This window comes from Cryptotermes secundus, unplaced genomic scaffold (genome assembly GCF_002891405.2).
Source record: "Cryptotermes secundus unplaced genomic scaffold, Csec_1.0 scaffold26, whole genome shotgun sequence".
Lineage (NCBI taxonomy): Eukaryota > Metazoa > Arthropoda > Insecta > Blattodea > Kalotermitidae > Cryptotermes > Cryptotermes secundus.
The window spans coordinates 5,155,612-5,182,144 of NW_019743656.1; the positions used below are offsets into that span (position 1 = coordinate 5,155,612).

General features: G+C 41.8%; 1 protein-coding gene across 3 annotated transcripts in view; it reads left to right on the forward strand.

Annotated features, from left to right (window-relative positions):
• The window catches only part of LOC111874179, a 64,059-nt gene that overhangs the window by 24,511 nt on the left and 13,015 nt on the right, over nucleotides 1-26,533 (forward strand). The window contains exons 2-6 of one of the 3 annotated variants that reach the window (XR_004514071.1): nucleotides 6,692-7,044; nucleotides 8,524-10,926; nucleotides 13,754-14,225; nucleotides 15,299-15,431; nucleotides 16,566-16,733. Coding sequence is in view for 2 of the 3 variants with exons in the window: in XM_023869457.2 (XP_023725225.1) it covers nucleotides 6,744-7,044; nucleotides 8,524-10,926; nucleotides 13,754-14,225; nucleotides 15,299-15,431; nucleotides 16,566-16,616 (3,360 nt within the window). In the remaining variant the exon portion in view is untranslated. Of the gene's footprint in view, nucleotides 1-6,691; nucleotides 7,045-8,523; nucleotides 10,927-13,753; nucleotides 14,226-15,298; nucleotides 15,432-16,565; nucleotides 18,972-26,533 lie in introns of those variants that run through there. The other 2 variants (XM_023869457.2, XM_033755368.1) reach the window with 2 other exon arrangements.

A 26,533-nucleotide genomic window follows, 5' to 3' on the forward strand; every position in this document is an offset into this window, starting at 1 on the left:
CGTGAACGAACAGCTTAACAAGAGATATCAGTTGCTAGGCAGTGGCACAGTGAACACGGAATAACTGTTGGAGATGTGCGATATGTACACTTGACAGAGGCGTGACAAGTCCATCCTCTCGTCAGAGAGGATGTTGCATAAGGAATGTGACCGCAAGGGTTAAGTTGCAAAAAAAAAAATAAAATCTCTGGTCGTGATCTTCAAAGGGTTGGCGTCAAGACGAACCGATTGGTGGTAAACCGCCAGCCGTAAAGTAATTCTGACTCTAATTGGTTGGCGGGTGACCCCCACGTGGAGGCGGGTTTGTTTACCTCTGCCGTAGCCCTGCGAGTCGTAGGAGGCTGTGAAAAGGGGACCCAAAGACTAGGGTATAACAGGGCCATCCTGTTCCGGGGGGATATAAATAAGGGGAACTGGCCCTCCAGGTTGGGGGAGTCTCGAATCTGATACAGTAAAACGTGGTCATGAGCCCCGCGGGACTCGGACTGTAGGATTTCCGCTCTGGCGAGGGCCAGCAGCAATTGTAAGCGGCAGACCCGTCCTCTTGTCAGAGAGGCCTCCCCATATCAACAAACCCGCAACTGTCTGACAGTAACAAAAATCTGGTCTTGGGTCCCAGATGGGTGCTTGACAGCAAGACAAACTGGCCGACTGACCATCGGTCGTAACAACTTTGACTTTGGCGGTAAACCGCCAGTCGTAGAGTAACCGTGACTCTTGAGACAAACTGAGAATTCGAGTGCGTGAATTAACGAGTAACAAGAGTCCGGTAAATCCAATTGGCAGTCCACACGCCATGTGTAGTCATTAACATAGACAGCGCAGTAAGTACTATAGCTGAAGGGCTGTTGTCTAGCCAGGTCCATCTGTAGTGGCGCCTTGGCGCTCTTCAGAATGCCAGGGCGTCGCCTTATCACTTACTTTAAAAACAGAGATATCACACATAAATAAATTATAGCGTATTTAATTTCCGGCCCGTCTGTTCGAGGCGGAAGTATTATCCTCTTTAAGTACGTGCTTTTCGTGACCTGTATATCGTTCGGTCCTGTGTAAAGCCGTTAAGCAACACGAAGAAATGTCAGATGTGGCCGTTTCCTTCAATCTGCTGCGTGTCACATTGCCTCGGCATTTTTAGTTACAGGATTACGTCCTTGGTTAACAGTCGGTAAAGCGTTTAACGATTATAGTAATGTTTTGCGCAAGTTACAGATTAACTTCCTCATCCGACACTAATAGTCTCAATGTTGAAAGCGTCGTTAAATAAGCAATCATTATGGTATTTTGTTGATAGTGATGCGAATCTTTCGGGGCACGCGGTAGCGTGGTTGGTTGAGGCACTGTGTTACAAGCCGGAAGTTCACGGGTTCAAATCCCGATGAGGTCATTGGATTTTTCATTTGACCTAACCATTCCAGCCGCACTGTGGCCCTGGGGTCTACTCAGCCTCTAACAAAAATGAGTACCAGGATTTTTCCTGGGGGTAAAGGGCGTCCGGCGCGAGAGGCTGACCTCACCGCCATATGTAAGGCTGTTGTCCAGAAAATGTGGGAGCCTCGACGTCTCACAACCCTATGGGCCTCTACGACCTGTTTACCTTTTTTAATATGAATCTTTATGGGTAAGTATTTCATAGTTCTGGGGAGCTGGGATAGCGCAGTCGGTATAGCGACTGGTTACGGGCTGGACGGCTGAAGGGTTGCAGTTTGAGTCCCGGTAGGAGCAAGATTTTTCTCCTCTCCATGTTCAGACCGGCTCTGGGGCCCACCCAGCCTCCTATCCAATGGGTACCGGGGACTCTTTCGCCGGGAGTAAAGCGGCCTGGGCTTGAAGCTAACCACTCCCCTCCAAATAATGCTGAGGTCAAGAATGCGTGGATCTATGCATCCACTCACCCATACACCTCTATGCATAGGAACAACTTTATCTTTTAACTTTTATTCCATATTTCTTTAGCAGGATGCAGTTTACAAGCAGCTAGTCCTGTCTCTCTTACCAGAGCACTACACTACAAACCACGCACCTTCTAGTCGCTATTTGAGTCTGCGCTTTCTTCATCATTAGGTTCCGCAAACTCGTGAGCTGACCGAAGCATTTAGATATTATGGTCAGTGATATCTTCTGAGATGTGACGACGCGTAGTCTCATAGTTCGCCAAAGTTTCGGAAGAATATAATGCCTCCATCTTCGGGGTTATATCCACGCTATTTTTCATATTTTGTTACATCCTGTTGTGTAAATCGTTACAGATAATGTACTATATTTTTTACTGTCAAATAAACACTATTTCCAGCAGGCGGAGTTGCTGTCTAGGACGACATGTTTCGTCACATGTGTGCCATCTTCAGATCTGGTTTTTAATTACAGTTATTCTATCATATGCATAGCGTAAATTTTCCGTGTAAGCCGAATGGATCCACCGGTACCCTGCACGCGCTCTATACTGTATTACGATTATACAGTATTAACGCGTTATAGTTTGTAATGTTGTATATAGTAGACACAGTGTATAGGAGTAGCATACTGGTGAATCCACGCTATGCTTTCTTCTTTCTTCTCTTACTCCTCAACCATGAAGACGAAGGCAATTGTTCTTCCGAAACGTCACTAAACTTCTACTGGGCTACAAGGCATCACGTTCCGTAAGATAGTTATCTTAATCGCCACTGTGAGGACCTCAAATACAATATTTACTGACCGTTTATGGACCGCCTCTGTGGTCTAGTGGTCAGAGTTCCTGGCTACAGATCCAAATGTCCCGGGTTCGATTCCCTACTCCCCGACGGGGTCCATTCAGCCTCGTGAGGATAATTGAGGAGCTATTGCAAGGAAATGGCGCCTCCAGTCTAAAAACCCGATATTAACGGCCGTGGGATTCGTTGCGCTGACCAGGCGACACCCTGTCCACAGAAGTTGGCACTAACTTCGACGACAAACAGCGGTCGCTCGGTCTGTATAGTTCGCTTGCGGGCTTAAGCCACGGAGTTGGTTTATTTTGTTTGTTATGGAACACTTTGTTTCGTCAGTAAAATGTTAGATTGAAGTTATTTTTAATTGGTGATTTCATATACGTTATTAAGGTGATAATATGAAGGAACTGAACGCTTTGGTTGTGTAGGCAGAACTCTTACTTCGAATTTGGGAAGCTCCAGCTTCAGATCTTGTAACCATAAATTTTCGTGGTATTCCTCAGTCCCCTCGGGAAATTTCCGGCATAGTACCACAAATTAGGCCTCATAATTTTCAATCGTATCATTCGATTGCTATATACTCCGAGCTATTAATATCGTCGTTAAACAAGCCATAAATAAGACTCTCATCAAGAAGGATGTCATAGGCTGGACTTGTAGCACGCAAGAGGGAGATGAGAAATGCTTACAACATTTTAGTCGAGAAATCTGTGAGTTGATACAGGTTAAAACTGAGCGTGGACGTAGATTGCAGTCAGCTGCCTCAGAATAAGGCCAGGAGGCAGTGTATTGTGTATATGGGAAATGATCTCCCGGAGCCCATGAAAGGCGGAGAATTTCGCGATAGCTGAACTAACATCAGCTTCTCAGAACGCGTTTCTGTAGAGATGGTTATGTAATTATGAGCACTTCACATCAGAAGATCGCGGTATTACTTGTGCTGATTAGAGGCGTTCTGAAATGTTTCTTGCTACATGTCTGTTCACTCTCCGATTCTTGCATTCAAAATGAGTTTGAGAGAATTCATACCTCCCCTCACCCTTTTCAATACCAATGAGAAGCAAGCGAAATTCGTGCCAGCTAAGAGTTCATGGTCTTGGCACGGTCTCTTCATAATCAGTGAATGCCGGGATGTAGTTATAATCATTCTACAGCTCAGTGGCTGTAGCTTCTCGCTGAATTACTGAGGAATGTAATTCCATTCCCCGGAAGGACAGAAAATGTTACTCTTTACGTGTATCGTCCAGACTAGCTCGGTGGCTTGCCAAATGCTCTGTCTAATGAGTACCGGGGTTATTTCTTCGCGGCTAAAGAGGCCGGGGCGTGAAGCTGATCACTCACCTCCGTATAATGTCGAGGTTAAAAATAAATATGACTTTTCTCCCAGTCGTCCACATATTTTCGTAGAGTGTTAATTGGTTAGTTAATTATTTAAGCACAGAGACGACTTTACCTTACGATGTGCAATCGCCTCATATCTGTACCCATGAATGCCACATTGGGATCCCCTATAGATTTGTTCTGATCCTGTAGGTGAGTAAGTGCTGAAACAGAAGCAAAGTTGCCTCGCTGTTTCTGATATCCGCAACTTTCTTTTCATGTTATCAGGACTGCGACGTCTTGAGCTTGAAGTCTTGAACACTGAAACGCTGAAGATACCGCACACCACCAGTTATAGTCCTGAATAATGATTTAAAATCTCCATGTGTTCATATCCCATATTCAATTTTTGTAGTCACTCATTTCTATATGCTAGACGTATATACGAGGGAGTCAGTAAATAGGTCACAGACGGAAGTAAAACAGTTGTAATGGACGTAATAGGTTTTCTATGTGTATCACTAGGTAGCAGCACAGTCCAGCTTCATGACAGTCTAGTTAGCAGACCCGCATGCGCATGTTCAGAGGCTGGTGTCAGTAGTCAAAATGGCGACCTGATTAAGGAGTATACTACTGAAGAGCAGCGTTTTGTTGTGCGATTTTTTGGGCAAAATGAATCAGTGTCAAGTATATTCACAAAGACATATTTACTACGGGAAGTGTTTTGTAGAGTAAAGCGATTCACAGCTGGGTGGCAAAGGTTTCACTGATGACGAAGAGGTTGAAACTGAGGTGCGGAAGTGGCTGAGACAACAGTCAAAAGACTTCCGTGTTGCGGGTTTCGACGCACTAGTAAAGCGATGGCATAAATGTATCAGTGTTGACGGAGGATGTGTCGAGAAATAAATGTTTTTTCCAGGTCCCAATATCACATATTTTATGTTTTATATCCATTTGTGACGTATTTACTGACTCTTCTCCTTATTTATTTATGAAATCCTATCATCCCTCACCCCATAACGAAACCCCACCACTGGGATTAGCCCTTATCAGCGCACGTCGCCGAATATGGTATGGTAATTTTGTCCGTGTGCTTAATTAAGCACCACGCCATGAAGACTTTTGTGGGGGGTGAAAGTATAGCTGCACCATTCTTGACCTCGGCACAAGCTGGAGGTGAGTGATCAGCTTCACGGCCCGGGGAAAGAGGAGCCCCCGGTACCCATTGTATATGAGGCTGTGTGGTCCACGGTATTGAAGTACAGAAAAATATTTTCCCCTGCCGGTAATCAAACCCTGGCTGTTCAGCCTGTCGCTATACTGACTGGTCTATCCAAGTTCTCTACATCACCGTATAAACTGACTAAAATAGAGCAAAGTCCTTCAAGAATTTTATAGAACTCAGAGGTTCAATACAGTTTTCACAGCAGCTGGTCACTGGTGAATATTCATAGCCAGATGAATCCAGTAATCTTCCAAAGCTCTTTCTCTAAGATCCGTTTTAATAATATCCTCCCATCTACTCGTAGACTTCCGAGTCAGTAGCTCAGACTGTGTAGCATGAAGGAACCCATTGTTTTTTTTGGGGGGAGGAACATAATTCGAATCGCTGATTTATAGACCCACAACCAGATAATAATTATTATGTTCCTTAGTGCATGGTCATGGAACGAGGTTAGTTGTGTGAATGGTGATTCTGTATCTTGCGATGCCGTATGTATGTCCCTGATAGTATTATACAGAGTGCTTCACTCGGAGTTCCACCCCCAAATTATTAATTTATAATTCACGCGATAATGTACCGATGAAAACGAAAGCAAATGTGTGTACCTTGCAATTCTAGTACGGTGCCTGCCTGTCCGGTTCGCGCCATTTCCTCCAATCTTTGGTTCCACGTATATGTGACGGAATAATATGCACCAGTGGTTCACAAAATTTTGACATGATGCCCCCTTTTGGTTTTCACCGAACTCTCGTGCCGTTTACCCAACTTTTTTGTTGATATAAATGTAACGGTTTGCAGTCCTATTGGTATTAGTTTATATGGTGATATGGTGACTTGTAATTAGTACACCACAACAAACTGAATAAAATAATTCAGTTTGTTATAATGAAATGTTGCACAGTGCTTTTTATTTAGCGACGAATAAAGTCTAAAAATGTATAAATTTAATCTAATGTATTTTTATATCTGGATTGAGAGTTCTACTGATTGGTTGCGGAAGAGATGATTAAATTCAGAATATATATATATATATATATATATATATATATATATATATATATTATTTCGGCCAGGTTTCTCATTAAAAATTAAACTTCTCCTCATGGTATCCCTTCAAGGGGCATGCCCCCCAGATTGGAAACCACTAATATATACAGTTGAGTGTATACATAGAATATCGTGTCAGCCTATGTCTGCAGGTGGGGGAAAACAAATCTCAGCATTTTGTGTAAGTCACTTGTATCCACATATATCTTATACCTGCCATGCTTAACTATCTTTAGTAAATATTTTCATGATTTGTAATTATTAATTCGGAGCCTCCTCCAAATGAATCAGCCTATATTATTTCAGGCAGGCAGCCCAACTGAGTAGCTCGCTCGTGGTTCTTGAACGGTTGTCAATGTGTTTCAGAGATGTGTTGCATGACACTAAATAACTGAGGCTTCTCCTGGTACAGGGCTGAAAAAAGATGCAGCGGTTGGCCTGACATGGAATGTTGAGTTCACGCTATGGCCTCATCGGCTCCCAAGTCGAAGCTGTGCAGCTACAAACAGCGGCGTATGGGACCCGCGCCCTTTGCCTCATTTGAGGACTTAAGCGACGACGTGGAGAGCCCCGAGGAGAAGCAGCCTCAGGCCCGGCCCTTGCCAGGGATCAGGGAAGACGTGACTCTCATCTCACCCGGCTCTGCAGGAGGTGGGTTGCAGACACCGTCCACGCCTCGGATAGACATCTCGCGGGCAAGCAGTTCTTCTCACCACGACAGCAATAACAGCAGGGACAGCTCCCCAGAGAGGGAGCTTTTCGAAGGTATAGCAAGACTGAGGTAACGTGTAGTTCTTGCTTAAAAGTAAATGAAGTCAAATTTGTTCCTCTGTTTAATTAAGCACCACGCCATGAATACGTATGGGATTGTGGTGGTATAGCTTCATGCATTCTTAACGTTGTCAGCTTGACGCCCCGGCAGTTTTATCTCCGGGAAATATCTCTGGTACCTTTTGGATAGGAGACCGCGTGCACCCCAGAGCTGGTCTGAATTCTATGGAGAAGAGAAATATATCTTGCCCCTATCGGGAATCAAACCCCTGATTCTCGGTTGTTCAGCCCATAACATAATCACTATACAGATTGTCTGAACTATGAAAAAATATTCTGGAAATTTTACTTAGGATTTGTGGTGGACATAGTGGCACTGGAGCAGGTTTTCTTTGAGTACTTCCATTTCTCTTGCCAATTTTCATATTGTTGAATGCTCCATTTCCCTCATCTATCATCCAAGGCTGATCCAGTGGGCTCATTTGTGGCCTAAATTCTTAGGGACTTAGTCCCACACCATCCCAACCCATGAAAGAAAAGGGACGGATGTGTGTGTTACAGACAGAATTTGGGAGGAAGTAACAGAGAAATTCGTCGGATATTCTGCAAAATAGCCAAAATGAGAGGTGCCGCGAGGGCGCTGTCAATATAGTACTAGCTTGGGACTGGATAACCAAGGAATTTAGGTTCGATTCTCAGAGGGGCAAGATATTTTTCTCACCACAGCATCCTAACTTCCTATGGGGCCCACCCAGAATTCTGCACATTGGGTTTGGTGCTAAAACGTCCGGAGCGTGAAACAGGCCACTCAGTTCCGTCTGGTACTAAGGTTAAGTAAGCATGGAGCTATATTTCTGTGTCCCCATGGCGTGATGCTTCAATATTGAGAGTAATAAGGTTACCAGTTTATTGCAACCAGGAGATGTATTAGAGTCCTGAGTACTGTAAAGTAGCAGACAATTTAGAAAATACTGAAAGTTGATTATATGGGTTCTTAGTGACAGCAATGTCTGGGGCAGAAGTGACATAATATTGAGGTAATAATTAGCTTCCTATATTTGTATTCTTTGAAATTGTTTTACACTCTACAGGTTACTAATTCTGTTCATAGTGGACTGTTTAACAATAGTTTCATTGCATAAAGACGCTGTAGCAATGGGTAATCTGATGAGTGATAAATTGGAAACATTTGACAAGAAGCAGTCATTGCTTGTTAGGGGGACTGAGAAAAACCACAAGAACCTTAGGATGTCCCAGGTTAGATTCAAACAAAGCACCTCCTGAGAACAAGTTCAGAAGATTACTTTTAGATGAAGCTGTTAAGTTTCAGTTTACTGATGTTCGTGCTATCTTTAACGCTAAAGCACACTATCTGAAGAAAGAGATCTTTATTTCATTGGAGTAACTGCTGTAGCATGATCTCAAGACAGTTATATGGAATTACCATGGAAAGTACACATTGTGTTTCTACAGGTTCCGGTGAACGATCAGGTGCCAAGCTCGGACTGGGTTTCAAGGAGGAGGGTGCAGCTGATTTACGATCGAGCACAGAGGAGCTGGACTTCCACGAAGAACATGGCACAGTCACAGAGCGCGAGACACAGCGACGACGGGAGCGGCGGCTTGCGAGACAACAGCAGCAGCAGCAACAGGCGTCAGTGTTCAAATATGAACTGGAGGCCCAGAGTGAGAAGGAACGCAAGGACTCAGCCTGCAGTGATGTAGCACTGCTCTCCATCAGTGGCCGCACCAGTCGCCTGTCCTCCATTGGCTCTGGTGGTTCAGGTGCCTCCCACATCTCTGGAATGTCGCATCTCTCCGTGGTGTCTGGCCAGTCTATCACTTCCAGTGGGCGCTCCCCTTCCCCCCACAAAATGTTGCTGGAGACCTCTTTCTGTGGCAGCAAGCCCATCCCCACACAGAGTATAGATATAGAGTCACCACCCAATAAGCATGAGACGGAGTCCCTTGAGAAGGCACTGCTGTCCAGACAAGTTGATCCAACCATAGCCATTGTTGGGGATGTAAGAGTCAAGGAGGCTGTGAAGAAGAAGAAGACTATAGCCGAGGCCAAAGAGACGCCACGAGTGGAGCATGTGCAGAAAAAGTCTGAACCTGAGGACAGAGCCATGATAGACAAAGAGACAGTGCGCATGGAGGATGTGCAGAAGAAGAGAATGACTGAAGAGAGAACTTTGAGAGAAAAAGAGCCACCTCGCATGGCATTTAGAAATGAATGGCAACTAAGAGACCGTGATGAGTGGGGCCCTCACACAAAGCAGAAGCCTGTGACATTAAACCTGTCAGAGCAGGGCAAGAAGCCCATCACCTTCTCACAGCTGGTGCAACAGCAGCAGCATCAACCAGCTGAGGTGACTCCATCTGCTTCTCCAAAACTGTCACGCCATGTGGCCCACAAGAAGACTGACGACAGTGGATCGCGGACTCCCTCTCCATCTTCCACCTCTCGGAAGAGCTCTTTCACGAACTTGTTCAAACGCAACGAGAGTGGCGTTCCAAGTCCAGAGTCACCTACTGTGGTGTCAAGTAAGAGGAAGTCAAGTGGCCTCTCCACAATTTTAAAAGAGGCGAGTGAGGGGCTGCGGGAGAGGAGCCGGTCCCGTAGTAAGAGTCGTGAGCGTGTCACATCAGGTATGACAGTGGCGCCCTCTGACACCAAAGGAAAGAAGGACAACAAGAACAAGAGTGTATTCTCATCGCTCTTCAAGAAGCGTGATCGCAAGAAGGGGACAAAAGACTTAGAGGGAGATGTTGTGTCACCTGTGGACCTCTCTTCACCTGACCAGAAGTTATCTATTATAGAACCAATTGGCAATGTAGAATTCACATTCAACTCAGACGGGAACTATCAACCCTCAGAGTATGGCATGATCCGTGCAGGGGAGAGGCAGCGACTCAGGTTATCACAAGAGCATGAGGATCGTGTTTCCAGAGAGGCTCGTGTGGTTTTGGATGGTAGTGCAACCAAAGACGATCATGCTCTCCGTAAAGATCATGCAGCCAAGAATGATCATTTTGCTGTAAATGACTTGTCTAGTCGAGAGGATCGTGTAGCTAAAGTTGAACTTGCCTCTCAAAATGGCCGTGTTGCAGAAGTTGTTATTACACAAGGTGACCGCAATGGCAGAGCTGATCTTGCCAATCAGAATGGCCGTGTTGTTAAAGTTGATTGTGTTGCTAGAATCGACCATGTCAGTACAGATGACTGTCTAACGAAAGAAGATCATCATCCTCAAAATGAGAGTTTGCTGCCTTCTGAATCAGTAATGCTTCCAACTCTGTACCAGGATGAAGTGGCCCGTGGCCACACTAATTCACTAACTCTGGCCAACTCACAAAGCCAATCTATGCCTTCTCAGGAGGATTCCAAAGTGACAGCACTGGTAGAGGTACCAGATTCTACCAGCAAAACGGACCACCACTCCTCTGAGTCTGAGAGGGACTCTGAAGTGGAGTACCTAAGCACCAAGAAGAAGAAGAAAAAGCAACAACATCAACCAGAGATAGAGCCTGAAGAAGAGGACCATGAGCGGAAAGGCCTGGTGGTACAGCAGGATTCGTTTGAAGAAGAATTACCTTATGTACCTACCACATTGCCACAGGAGCGATCCGTGGCTGTGCCCATGGTTCCCATCAAACAGCGCATAGCTGAAGTGAAGACTTGCCCCATTGATCGCCCACGAAGCACCACACCCATCAATCCGTCCCTGCTAGATGACTATGTGCAAACTGAAGATGTTCGTGAACAGGCTGTCGAGAAGATGCGGATCTGTCTCCCACGAGAGGATTCTGTTAGTGGGCGAGCCAAAAGTCCACGGCGCATTACCAAGACCTGGTTTGAGTTTGCTGAGCAAGGTATGTAGATATTATTAAACATCTCTGTACATACAGTTAAATACTTTGTGGGTTTGTGAGCTGCAGTATACATGCACAATGCAGCAGGCAGAGGGCAACTGTGAAAATGTGTCATGTGTATGAGTGACTATAGATGGGGTTTGTATTGGTAATTGGATTTAGTGAACATTTAAAGATCGCATCTACAAGTAACTATAATGCTGTATAGCGCTGGCATGTCCCGCATAGAGAGCACTGCTTCTCGCAGCTCTCCTATTTTTGCATGGTGTCACCACGGATGTGACGTGTTCCTTTGTTGCCTATGCAATCATTGTTATGCTGATAAGTTTCTTGCTGTGCCATAACCTAATAACTGCTCACTACGTGTTACATTACTCCCTCCTTAAGACTGTTTGTCCCAAATAACCTACAGGCATACTGCCATTTCTTCTTTTCCAAAGACTTTGCTTGTGACATCTGTGATTTGCCTCACCTTCCTTCCCTGTGGCATGGTTCTCACGGTGATTACTCCTCAACTGCTCCTGATGCTCAATCCTTAAGGACATTCATCCCAGGCGGTTCCCTGATAAGATGCGAATTGGTCCAGGTGTAATACCATCATCTTCTTTTTCGGTCGATGCAAGAAAAACTCCCAAGGGTGGCTGGCGCTCCTATATCTCTGACTCTTCAACTGTGAGTAGTCTCATGTGTCACTTGAATTGTGGCCAGCTCCACCACAATGTCTTATCATTCATTTTTAGAATTTTCATGGAAGACCCAACTGTGAGCTTGACAACCTGCAGCGCTATGGTCTACTCGTATATCAGGGCCTCGTTGACTTTTCTCTTTTTGAGCTTTTTCTTGTTTCCCAAGCTTAGCCGCTGTTTCAGGCCTCAGTTGCTTTTGCTATTGTTGCATTTCTGCTGCACCCAATATCTCTTCTTGAACTTCAGTCCACTGGGGTTCTTTGTACAGAATTGTCCCTGGTCTGTCTTTTCCAATGGTTCCGGTACACCAAAGCTGGTCTCTGGTCTCCTGATCTGTCCTCCAGTGCTCTGATAGTCTCCACTGTGACCATTCCCTTAGGGGCTTCCAGATGCGCCAACTGGAACTCTATTTCTTCTGGGATTTCTGCCAAATCCATGACCTCCATCTTTCCCAGACAGGCCTCCATCATGGTCTCTATTTTTCCTTGACCGGCTTTCATTATCACCTTCAACTCCTTGTGATGAGAGTGCTTCGATTTTGGTTCCCAGCCTTTTTAGATTGGCGTTTGTTCTTTCTTGCATGTCCTTAATTTTGGCCAGCCGGCATTCCAGTATGTGTTCCATCTTCGTAGTGTGGCGATTTAATTACACGATGCAATTTTCAATTCAATATTGATAACTCCAGTTAAGTCCCACTTCTGACACCAGTTGTCACATGTATGAGTGAATATAAACGGGTTTTTATTGCTAATTGGATTTGTCGAACACTTACAGATCTTAACTACAAGTAACTATAGCGATATTGCTAATTCACACACTCTGCAGTTCACTACAGCACGTGCTAAATCTTCTCAGTCTGCTGTGTCTTCACCAATGGACCTTCCCCTGCTCCTGGGCTCATATCCTCTCAGTCTGGTGGCATTATTGCACCAACCACCTCCTCGTCTAACTGCTGTCTCAAGGCTCTCTTGTGATAGCAGCTGCTCCTCGTTATGTAGCCTCTGCAGGGACTGCACAGAGAACACCGCTTCCTGCAGCTCTCCCATTGTTGCATGACATCACCATGGATGTGACATGTACCTCTGTTGTGTGTGCAATCATTATTACACTGATAAGTTGTTTACTGTGCCATAACTGAGTAAGGGTTGTCCAAATGCTACAATATAATGATTATCGGTATTAGTATGATATCCCTTGCCCTTCTAGACAGCACACTATTACATCCCCAGTCTTTAAATCTGGATTTTCATCTCTGACTTGGCACTTCACTGATTACAGAGTAAGGAAGTTAGTTTAAATTGTTTCATGGATTTCACCATGTGCATAATCTGTGGAATTCATTGTCAGGATTTTTAAACTATATTTTTCTGCATGAAAAGGACTAAGCGCATGGCTGAACTTTCAAGTTGGAGGAGACTGTGGTAATGAGTAGTGATGAAAAATGCAGACAAACATCCATGCATCCATGCTCAGCACATCTAAGATAGTGTAACATAAATAACAAAGCTACTGCGATTGACTGGAAGTTGTAGTGTAAATGTAGCCACACACATCCTATGTGACTGTGAGGCCATAGCTTAATTAAGGTTTCACCACCTGGGTCACTAATTCATGGAGCCAGATCCCTACAAAGACTTCATTCAAAGTGAAGGGTTGAAACAGAGTTTGATGCATGACAGATCATTGAAGGTTACGGTGCAAGGACCAGTTTAGGCGTACACCTTATGCATTCATTCTTTCATTATATTGTAAATTCAGGTTTTGATAAAGTAATGTTGATATCAAAATCTGAGGAGCTAATGTCTGCACTGTATTCAAATTGTGTTTCGCACTGTATTTAAATAAGGCTTTGTCAGCTGCACAGGTTATGTAATGTTGAATTGGAAAATCATTGAGAAGGACATAGAAGGGACCAGTTACTATCCCAGAACTTGCGTGGAGCAACTGAACAAAACAACGTAATATCTTCAATCAGGATATCCAACCTTTTCCATGGGATTGACTATAGGACCTCCTGCATAGGACTGTTATCAGCTAGTTTCACTTACACCCAGTTTAGATCTTGTTCTTAAACAAGCCCTAATGTGATGAAATTACCAATTTGAAGTTTCTAGCAATATTGAATAACTGTGTTACTGTAGGTCTGCAGAGTCCACGTGAGTACCGCAAGCCATCTCTGTCACTGTCTTCTGAAAGGAGTACGATGTCACCATCTCCACCCCCACCACCTCTTCCTCCTCGTGCCCAGCCGACACCACCACTCCAGACTCCGCCTCCAAAACCCACAGGGTGGATCAATTTTGAAGAGATCCCAGAAAAACGGAGACCTCCAAAACGGATCCAAACCATCCCTTCAAGGGGAACCCTGGACCTGCCCTCAGATTGTGCCAAGCCAGTGGTAGCAGAAAAGACTGTGTACAGTTATGTGAACCCCGAGGAGTGTAAGTGTGAGTGCCACGAGACAGCTGGGCAGGGTGCAAGACAGCAACTTGCAGCACCACCTCCACCACCAGCACCACAGTGTTCACACAGTGGCACTATAGCCACAAATGGGCAATCTGACATATCCCACCTTGATGTGGACTCTACAGGCGACCGGCATTCTTACATGAGGTGGGTGTGAAGAATTTACCTAGTGAGGATACTATGAGAGGTTGTTAACTATCTTAAGGCCAGCTGTACAGAAGTCTTATTTATTTCTGCGATAACAAGAAAATAACACCTAACATAGTTTGCATCTGGTTCGTATAATTATAGTGGATATACATTGATGGAATATAGAACTCACTCATTCAACTCCATTTTTAATGCAACTTAAAACTGTTCACAATCTGTCTTTAATTTAAAATTACATCAAAACTGCTTCCACTTGGAAGATCTATGTACAGATGAGAAAGAAACAGGGCATCTTTGAGCCTCACCATGAATACAATCTTGTTAAAACTGCTGTCTTCTGAGATATTATGTTTTGTAGCATCTGTAACCACATAGATGGTTATAAAAGTCTTAGAGGTGCATGCTACCTCCATCTGCAAGGTAGAATAAATATCCTGAAATTGGAAGCAGTATATTCCTCCGAAACACTGAATCGTGTACCAGACTATATATTGCTACATCCTGGAATACACAGTCTTAATATTAAACGCCATGGGACCCTCAAATATCATAAAAACCTGTTGTTGGAGATTTAGATAAATTTATTAAAAGATTATCCTTTCAATTTCAGTTTTGGCTTCAAGTAAACTGCTGCTGCTGGCCTTCACCAGCACAGTCACTCTTGGTTCCGGGCCTTGCAAGACCCTCGTCTACACTTTTCTGTCTCATGACTCTGACATTACTTATGTAACAGACAAAAATTATCATGGCAGTCGTGATTAAATTCTGGTCAGAACACTAAATATCATAGTAACTAAGTTGATTGAAGCGGTAACACTTCTGACTTATATTCAGAAGGTGTCTATTTGAATCTTGGCTCATACACCAACATTCCTGACTAAAAATTTTCATAATTTTTCTATCTCTGCAGGCAGATACTGGGATAGTACATAAAATTAGGCCACCTCCACACTTTGCATATCCTTTCTGATTCATTATTCAGTGTGACCCAGTCATTCAATGGTGGATAGTATGAATTCATGACAGTGCTGTTAGCTAAACTACAGACTAAGTAGCTCTTGTCTTTGCAGTGACTCATCGTTTGAGTACCCAAGCCCATATAGCCTAGGCGATAATGCTGATTACTCTGAGGGTTTGAAGCCAATGAAACCATTTGGCATGGATCTAGACATCACCAGCAACAGGAGCAGTATCATTTCGCAGGTAAACACACTTGCATTCCATACAGAAAGGAACAACCTTCTGGATATTTTTACTAGTATCAGTTTCGTTTACTGTACATCAGTGGTTGAGAAGCCTCCAATCCCTTCCTTCCACAGTCATTGTCATTATACTTGCGGAAGAGTCAGAGTTATGAAGCTCCTCATTGTGCAGCTTTTGTCCAACCTCTCATCACTTTATCTCTCATTGGTCCAAATATCTCCTTAACATCCTGTTCTCAAACACCCTCAGTCTATGTTCCTCCCTTAATGTCAGAGACTAAGTTTGACAGTCATACAGAACCACAGGCAAAATTATAGTTCTGTTATATTCTAATTTTCTTGTGAATAATACTGGTATGACCTTCTATTTATGTTCAGCTTAACATCTCTGGATGTCACAAGTGTTGTCTTCTGGGATATGATCCTGTATATTTTGGTACAGCTTGAACAACATTTTGGAGGAACATTGTGCTTCCATCTTCAGGATCAAAGAGTTAGCCAAGCAATATCCAAGCCAAGTTCGGCTTCCTGCTTGCTTTTTGTTTGACATACTCTTCTACCTTCAAGATGGCAGCAGTTTGCTCCTCCAAAATATAGGTTAACTTCTACCAGACTACATGACATCACACTCCATGAGAAACTCATATCTGCTAAGACTTGAAAGTCATTCCCAAATGTTGAGTGGGGAGATCAGTCATCACCCATAATTTGTTGCTCACCATTGATAACTGAGTGACCATACATTTTACCTTTGGCTAACCACATAAATGCTGGTCATGGTAGCCAAGCAGTCTAAGGCATGCACTGTCTTCACTCACCTGGAAGCTGGGATTGTGGGTTCAAGTCCCACTCAGGGCATGGATGTTTAGTGTTTGTTTGTGTGTGTGTGCGCGCGCGCGCGTGCGTGCGTGCGTGTGCGTGCACGTTTTACTGTGTTTGTGTATAGGTAGAGGCCTTGCGACCAGCTGTTCACCCGGCCAGGGAGTCCTACCAAATGTCTAACATCTAGTAAACCAAAGTGAAACAGAGAGTTTCATGGAGGTAGGCCGAGGCCCAAATTTGGGCTGTGGTGCCAAAGAAAAAAAAAGGTATAGATGTTATTGTAATACAAACATTCTTTGCTTTATGTTGACAGGATGAACCCCAATCACCAGAACTTGGTTCACCAAATGGCAATGAAAGTTAGCTCTCATGAATCAGACTGTTGAATTACTTGTTTTCTACATCATGATAGCTGTTTTGTTGTTTCTGCTCAAACCACGAACCAGGGTGACCACACTGTAGAATAGCTCAGTCATGGCGTGTAAGTCTCTTGTCTTTCAAGAACAGCAACTTAGCAATCATCATCATCATCATCATCTGTCTGTCTGTCTGCCTATTACTTTGTTTTCAGTGCTGTACAGGCAAGTCTGATAGTTTATGGCACTCTGAGATGGAACAGGATTTCCCAAGTGATTCTTCCAGTTGTTGCAACTGCCAGATGTTCCAAGTACACTTGAATTTATGTAAAGTATAGATCAAGCATGGAGTTTGCAGCACTTAAATACACCAGTCATTTACATATACTGAGAGTAATGATTGTCTGACGTTTGTATAAAACATGACTAGATCCAGCTTAACTTTTATTAGCCTGGAATGGAGGATTCTAAATACCATTGTACTACAAGGTTAGCAGTCAGATTTTGACTTCAGAGTAATGGTTTTCTATTGAAAAATGCAATGATTGGCTGGCTGGATCACACACCTGCACCATTACGAGTATAACAGCGCAATGCACAGATAAGAAAGATTAGCAGACAAACTAAAGAATATTACTGTTTTCTGGGCGCTGATACCAAGTAGTCTGCTAGATATTTACCAATATCTGGAAAAATACATGCTGTCTCCACCCTCAAGGTTGCAAGTCAAGACAGCACATTCCACTGAAACATCAGTAATGTCCAAGGGACTAAAATAACACCACATCCCAGAAAAATTTAATCTCCATGGAGAACCTCAAATGTTAACAATTAATGATGTTTTCCTTTTTATGAACACTTGTTATGTCAGAATTGTTCCATAATAAATATTATGCAGAAATGGATATCACTTAAAAAAGAATATAGAACATGTTCCATTAGGGTGAATTTGAGCAATTTCTAAATTTCACTGGCCCTCACATTGGTGCTGCTTTGAAGGCTTCCAATCTGTTTTTCTTTGTGTAGGAGAAATATGCATTGTTGTAAATTAGTTTCCAAGCTGATTATGTTATGTCACGATTGCAGTTAGTACAAAACTCTTCTGTTAGATGGAGGTAGAGTGGAATCTGGTGAGTCATTTGCCATTCATTTTGGAGTTGCAGCTTGTGACACTCAAGGCAACAGCTTGTGAAGTGAGGTTGTGCATTGCACCCTCTGTGATTTTCTTCTTGTCAGAATATGACTTATTTTGGTGTGTGGAGCAGTTTGGGGAATGTTGTTTAGGGTTAGTTGACAGTTCAAACCTGTATTTCCAAAAAATTACGTGCAAAATTCTACTGGTTTGTGCATACCACACTGACTATGTATTCAGGCCTAAATTCAAGCGTATCTTCTGCATTAAGATATTTAGACTGAAATGGGTCCACAAAGTGTTTTGTGTGGGCTAGGAGTTTCTTTTTGGGTGATTTAGTTTTCAGAAGTTTATTCTATTTGCTTAACTCTGATTACATAAATACCTAATGACAGTCTGTAAATATTTTATATTTCTCTAGTGGCACACAGGAAAGTAATGTCTGGGAACTGATTATCTGGAAGATTTATCAGAAGTCAGTATTTTTCTACTGTAGAGATACTTTTATAAAATATATTGTTTTATATATATTTTTCTGTTGATCTTGATTGAACCCTGAATTTTCTTGACTGCAGAATTCTGTAGGTAAACAAAATGCTCTTCTTGAGTGCTATATTAATATTTAAATCTAGAAATGAAGATGTTGGTTCAGGAACAAAGCTAGGGTAGGAAAGCTTCATTGAGTCAATAGCAGAATGAAACCTCAATAAATTTGGACTGTAAATTCTTACATGGTTTCTGAGTACAAATAACTCCCTAGAGTTCATCACAGCTTGTCATGTTGTAAGAAATACGCTTCGTTTTATTGGTTATATTAAAATTCTGTCATTACCAAGGCTGTATAGCATCAAATGGTAGGATCATAGATGAATGATGACTTGTGAAAGAAGCGTTGGCCTAATCAAGGTACTATCCCAGCATTTGATGGGAGCGATAACCACAAAAAGCCTCAGTGAGGATAACCTGCATCCAGACTGAGCTCATGGCAAATGCTATGTCAGAACGCATGGTATTACACTTGTTTTACTTGGTTCAAATAAATTTACATCAACGTGGCTGTCAGTAGCCTTCTAGGTTGGTGCTAATCTATGAAACTACATTGTGCCATGTTCCAGAATACTGTAATGTTGATGTTCACTGACGTAGTAACCTCTAGCCTTATCAAGAAGTACAGATAGCGCTGTCAGTTTAGTGACTGGCTAATGGCTGGATGACTGGGGGTCAGATTTCAGGCCCTGGTAGGGTCAAGAATTCTCACTTCTCCATGTCGTCAAGACTGGCTCTGGGATCCACCCAACCTCTTATCCAATGGGTACTGGGGGCTCTTTCCCCAGGGATAAAGCAGCCAGGGTTTGAAGTTGACCACTCAGCTCCAGCTAGTTCTGAAGTCAAGAAAACGTGGGTCTGTACATCTACTCCTCCATACGCCTTCATGGCATAGTGCTTAATTAGTTAAGGTCAGGGACAGTTTTACCTTTACCTTTACCTAATGGAGAAGCATAGACTGACAGAAGTGGAATATGTAAATACAAGGGAGATAAGAAGGTATGAAAAGTTGCATCATCAATGTTCTCATAAAACTCTTATTTATATTACATATCCATTTTCATAATGTAAGACGATTTTTTTGTCTCATAAATAGAACGTTTCGCATGGTGTGCCAGACTGTGAAAATATCACTGAATTAAGGGAATGTGGTGATGAGTAGGATTGCCAGCGGTGATGAGGAACACAGAAACGTCCATGCCGTGGGTGAGAATTAAACTCACAGCCCCACTGTTTGCTTGGCCTAAAACTAGGACCTGAGATTAGCAGTTTTGAATATACATTTTATGAAGTAGTTCTTTAGTGACAGGTAATTTTCACATTGATCTCTAACAATGTAAAATTAAACTGCCAGATATGTTGTCATCCTCATAAAACCTCAAAGACCTTAAAGATTTTTTAAACCTTCATGTTAGTACATAGGTGTAAACATAACTGAAGACCTTTTTCTTTGAATATGCACATGGCTACAGTCAGCAGCACTTATTCAATGATTTAAATGTTCAGTATACACAGGATACATTTTATAAAGAAAGTGGCTAAAAATAGCTACATTGGTGATTACGACTCTGAACATGAATCTTACTTGTTGCCTCTGAAGAGTCACATTCCAACCTTACAGTATTTATTTTGCATTCCTTTCACTGAATCATGTGAGGGGGAATACAGATTTGATACAATTTAACTGCTGCCCTCAGAGTGCCACAGTAGTGTAATCCAGTGTAATTCTAAAGGACACCATAACGCAGCAACGGCCTTATCATTGTTCCAGTGCTCTGAGTGTTACAGTCAGATACATATAATTCATAACGTGGAAGAACCAATGTATATAACTACTGAGCGTATCTTCTCTCCTCTTCCACTCCTTTGGGTTAGAATTTGGGATCAACTGTTGTTGTGGTCACCCAGTTTTGGTTCCAAATAACACAACTGCTGAGGCATTACTCAGAACCTATGTGAGCTCAGTGAAAGTGTGAGTCGGACATGAGTTTCATCTCACTGCTACAGTACTGCACTGCCTACTGTTAGTATGTTGTCAGACTGTCAGTAGGAATGTCTAGCAGATTGTTTGATCTATAAATGGGAACAAGTTGAATTTTTAATCGGTTGTGCTAGATGCGAGTGATGCTGTGCAGGTTTTGAACATTTCTTCTGCTTCCTCTGAAAAAAATCAAGATCAATACAAGTCTCTGTGTTTCAGAAGATTATTTCACTTGGAAAGAAAGCAGACATGATAGGGGAGAGTGAAATATACAAGTATGAGAAGAAGAAAGTGTTTTCAGAAGAGCTTCTTCAACACCTTACCCTCCAGTTACGAATCTTATAGTTTGTTTATGTTGCATTTAATTGTCAAGAAACTGAACACTTCTCTGTTACACAGTATTATTCATATTAGTATGAGGTTTATTCAGATGAAAGCTCTTCATGAGGCTGCTAGCTAATATGATTGGTCACAGATAATCTTATGGCTGCGTGCATGACACATCAACAGTTGACCAGAAGCTGTTCAACGAAAATATAATTTCATAGTGTCCACGAGGGCTGTTTTTAATGGCCTGTATACCTTTTGCCCAAAAAATCCCTGAATGGGTTTAATTTGAATAATCCTCATGTAAATGTGCCATAATTAAACTTTTATTTACCTTTCCTCCCTCTTCTCCTTAAATTTAGTATTAAGTATTTTGCAGAGTAGATAATGAAAAGTTCAGTCCAGTGTGACATATGAGTTTATAACACTTCAGTCCTCATTCGCCTTACATGTTTCGATTCAAAAGAATCATCTTCAGAGGCGCACCACTACAATAAGGAAACACTGTTACATAAGATATTCTAACAATATGCACTTTAGATATGACTAATGCTCTCTATATAAATTTTGTTATCACGGTTGGTTCCGATGTTTATCTTAGGCACGCACAATGGCGCTTCTTGAAATATAGATTTACTTATGATGAGCTTCTTTTAGTGTATTTCCTGGTTATTCTGACTAGGGTTTTTCACTGCATGCAATATGGTGTTCACTTTTTCATACATTAGCCTCCCAATTTATTTAAAATTGTATTAAAATGTCCATGTAAACAATTGGTTATTATATTAAAATATCTTGAGCCGACATTGGGTCATGTTGTTTTCCTCCTGATGGTGGGAGATGTCGTTTATTTCTCTTGGTTTTATGTTCTTATTATTAGAGTGTAGTTCACGTGCGTGCTGTGTTGTTTGTACTGTATGACACAGCACGAATGTGAACTACACTCTAATAATAAGAACATAAAACCAAGAGAAATAAACGACATCTCCCACCATCAGGAGGAAAACAACATGACCCAATGTCGGCTCAAGATATTTTAATATAATAACCAATTGTTTACATGGAAATTTTAATACAATTTTAAATAAATTGGGAGGCTAATGTATGGAAAAGTGAACACCATATTGCATGCAGTGAAAAACCCTAGTCAGAATAACCAGGAAATACACTAAAAGAAGCTCATCATAAGTAAATCTATATTTCAAGAAGCGCCATTGTGCGTGCCTAAGATAAACATCGGAACCAACCGTGATAACAAAATTTATATAGAGAGCATTAGTCATATCTAAAGTGCATATTGTTAGAATATCTTATGTAACAGTGTTTCCTTATTGTAGTGGTGCGCCTCTGAAGATGATTCTTTTGAATCGAAACATGTAAGGCGAATGAGGACTGAAGTGTTATAAACTCATATGTCACACTGGACTGAACTTTTCATTATCTACTCTGCAAAATACTTAATACTAAATTTAAGGAGAAGAGGGAGGAAANGTGGTACTACAAAGAGCCTACCAAATTTTATTTAAAGAATTTTGCCTCTATGAATAGTCTTTCATTACAGTATCGCATCCATTTTCTGTTTATGATCAAGGACAGACTTTGTTAGCCATAATTTGAAAAGAAACAACATGAGAAATGTGTTTTGTAATTCACAAGTTTTGAGTATGAAAATAAGATCTCAATTTGGATCATTCTGCTGACATGTTGTATAAGAATTTAAGGGGGACAACACAGCAATAAACTGCACAATCTGTCTTGACCTTATCTGTATTTTCTGCAAGATATTCTTGATTGTGTCACTAGGACAGTACCCTAATATCCTAGCTGGGGACAGTTGCATTGTCAAGAAGCATTTCTGAACTTGTTTTTGCCTCTGCTGGCTGTATTTGTATAAATTCATTATGGGTTGGCATAATTTGCTCTTTGTTTTATCTTTTGGATATGTTAGGAATATTCAGAATTACTGGGTTTTTGGACTTTGTCCATCATCCAGTATTCTAAATAACTCTTAAGGAACACAATATTTTGGAAACTGGATCTGTTTCCGTCCTCAGGTTAGGGTGTGGGGGATACCTGCCAGCAGCCCAGTGATTGAAGTTAGCTCTTCATAACTAACCCAACAGTAGGTGTCTCCCACCCCCTCAATTTAGGCTAGAAACAGATTCAGTTTCTAAAACGTTGTGTTCTTTAGTGTTCTTTAAACAGTACTGGATGATAGACAAAGTGCAAAAACCCAGTAATTAATATTAATAGTAAAGATAATAGCAAACAGTAAGGCTATACAATGATCTTTTTCTTAAAGCTAGAATTTCCACGATTTATGTCTTAGTTTGATTCCTTATGGCAAAAGCTACTTTGAGTACATTATCTTTATATATGTACTTTCTTTCCTAGCCTCCTGTTTTATTGCTATGTCACTTCACTTCCTTATTTTGTGACCAGCCAAGCACAAATACCACCTAAGACATCTCTTTAAATATACCCGTATGTACACTGTGGGAACATCCCACATTATCACGCATTTTCTGCAACGCACACTCTTCACATCACTTTTCACCATCACGCGCGCTAACCAATCAAATTGCTCCAAACGTTCGCATTTATACCATGCTCGCTGCTAGCCCCGCATCTACATCATCACACGCGCTAGCCAATCAGCACCCTGCAAATTCTTCCTCCTCAATTTCAAATTTTGCTCCGCCCACCGAGTAGTGTATAAAAAGGAGCAGCCGCAAACCGGCAGCATCAGTCTGACTTCGGTCTACGATCAAGCCACACTCAAGCGACATCAGCCAGCAGGCTTTGTCGCAAGCGCTCGGTCTTCGGAGGCATCGGCAGGCTGCGCTAGGCACGACTGCCTCGGCCCTCCGGCTCTCACACCCGACTCACTGGGGCACCTCGCCTGGACTCGCCGGTTGTCGTGTCCCTGTCCGACTCACTGGGCATCTGGCATAGCCACTGCCTCATCACTCCTACGACCGCGCTGCACGACCACGCAACTTCAACTCACCTGCCGCATGGCGTCCAAACATCCTCCAGCAACGGCCGCGCTGTGGCCAGTCAAATCACCACAACTAACCCCTCTCCCTACCGGCGTGCACCACGCTACCTCACTGGTCAAGCATCTCAGCAACCACGGTCCTTTTCAGGACCAACAGGCTTTTCCGAAGAAGTGGGTTGTCATCGGAGTAATGATGAACAACAAAGGCAAAACCCCACAACACTATTTGACAGTACTTTTGTGTCCTAATACATAGTTACGTACCTAAGCATTGACTGTACAGTTCAATTATTCTCTGTTTTACTTTTGCTTCCTTCCCTTTATATTCAGCTCTCATAGATCATTCTCTATATCTTTTAGCCCTCTTCATCTGGACCTTCCCACCCTGCTTCTGTCTTACAGCTTACTTCCAGAAATGTTCTTATCTACGCCTGTTTGATCCGTTCTAATCACACGGCCCAACCACTCTATCATTCTAACCTCTCCTTAGTTATTTTCCTAAATTTCCTTTCAGCATCCATGTCTTGTTTACCAAGGTGAGGTTGTTACCCTCATGCCCAACCCCCAAACAAATATAATGGGGGCTGCCTTTCATCTGGCCCCTTCCCTTTTCCTGTCTAGCTTGATTGACCCTGTGAGGAGTGTTCACCCCCACTACCACAGCTTTCCAGGTGATCAGGGCATGCAAACCTCCCTGTCACATTAAAGTATTGGTCCAGGGGGAGGAACCTAACACTTGCTCTGTGTTCATGCTCAATTCTTTTTGAACCTATATCCTGCATAGTGGCTAACGGTAAACCCCGAGTTCAGAAATGCTTGCTACTGTGGAACAAAGCTGCCATGATGTGGAAACAGCAATAATGATGATGTCACAAACAGTAAAATCCATAGACCAGAACATCATATTTCAAATTAATGAAATCATCATGAAAGCAGATTCCTTACTCCAACTGTGGCAATACTGTCTCAGTTTGCTTTAGTTCCTATGGTTAATAAGAGAAAGATGTTTTTTTTAATGTAAATCTGGGTCCATTTCATTCTACAAGGCTGTAGTTTTAAAGTTATGTTAATGATGTTTAATGATTAAGTGTACTGGGATTTTTGTGAATTTTAGTTTTATCATACAGTAATTCACATTCTCTGTACTATAGAAAAATAATTTACAGTTTCTTAACATAAATTTAGTATTTCACCAGTTATTAGGAGGATGAACAATTCAAGAAAAATGAGATGGGTGCGGTATGTAACATGCATGGGAGGGAAGAAAAATGCATATAAAGTTTTGATAGGAAAACCTTACTACAGCATGGAAGACCTGAGCATAGGTGGGAGTATAATATTAAAATTGATCTTAAGAAGAATAGGATGAGAACTGGATTCATCTGGCTCAGGATAAAGACCAATGGCAGATCTTGTGAACATAATAATGTACCGTTGTGTTCCATAAAATTAGGGGAAATTCGTATTTAGAGACTGTTCTGTTATATATTAAGTAGGCCTATATACCAATCTTAGAATCTTTAAAAATCATTTTAATTTTCTTAAAGAGTAAATGGCTGTACAGCCTTACCAAGGAGGCAAAATTCAGTCCCATTGTGGGATTTATGTTCAACAAAGTAACAAAGTGACACTGAGGCAGATTTTTCTCTAAATAATTGACTCTCCCCCTGATAATAAAGAATCTAATTTATTACCACCATGGAAGTGTACAATAAGCATAACATTCCAGCACATTGTAACAATTTTCTTTTTCAGTTTATGATTAATCTTGGCCCAGTGATAAGACTTTAAAAATATCTCAAAATAAGTGAGTGTGCCTGGTTTGAACTGAACTTGTTATCTGTCTTCAATCTTGCCTCCCAGTATTAAGTTCTAAAATTAATAGAAATTTAAATTGCTTCTGCCATAGAATTTATATCCCTCGTCATTGGCAAATCATGTTGATCATGGATTTATTAAGTGTTTTAACCCATTGAAAACTTGTTAAATTACATCTTCTTGCACTTGCAGCTGCATTTAAATAACTAGCAAGTCCCTGTTCTTGTAGTTTTATCATATTTTTAAATCTCCTCTGGTGTATGCTAATAAACAAAATGCATTATTTGGTCAGAGAAGACCACATAGGAGCATAAGGCTGCCATAATTTGATGACAGAACAAAATAATAACACATTTGAAGCACAAACTTCAAAACATCTCAAGACATTTGATATTTCTCTATGTAGATGGTATCGAACAATGTCTCAGAACAGGATCGCGAACCATGTCTCAGAGACGATGTTAGTTGACAATGAGTTAAATTTTTTGGCCAAATTTTGCCAGAAAAGTCTGAGTTTCTGTATGGGATCACTGTCCTGCCCCTAAGCCTTTCTCCATCAAATACGAAGTCACGTAATTAACACTGAAACGTTAGCCGTGTTCTGGTCAAGACTTGTATAGCAGCTGTTCCACAATAGGCACAAGTGTCCTTAGGGTCTTGGTCTTGTGAAAAGGTCTTCTGGTATTCTGATTAATTCTCTGAATATTTGCATTTGTAGATTAATAATATGGAATGCTTTGTCAATGCAGCTGGTTATACAAGTTGGCCCAAAACCTGGGTTTTAAAATATACACTAAAATACGTTAGAAATGTCTTTATTACCTATTAAATTTACAAAAATTGTTCAAAATGAGATCCTTCATATTCAATACACAACTCACAGGTTAACTGACTTTTGAAACATCTGTGTATGTTTGGAAGCCATGGATTATTGCCAACTACAAGATATATATATTATAATTCCAATTTTATGACTACTTTTATTTGGAGAGTACATTTCCAAACATCCAAAGAACTCTTTCTTGTGAGACATGCCTGTTGGATAAATTTATAATTTTGAAATGAAGTCCATAATTAGGAGTACTATCTTCTGGAACATGACACTGTGTCTTATGGTACA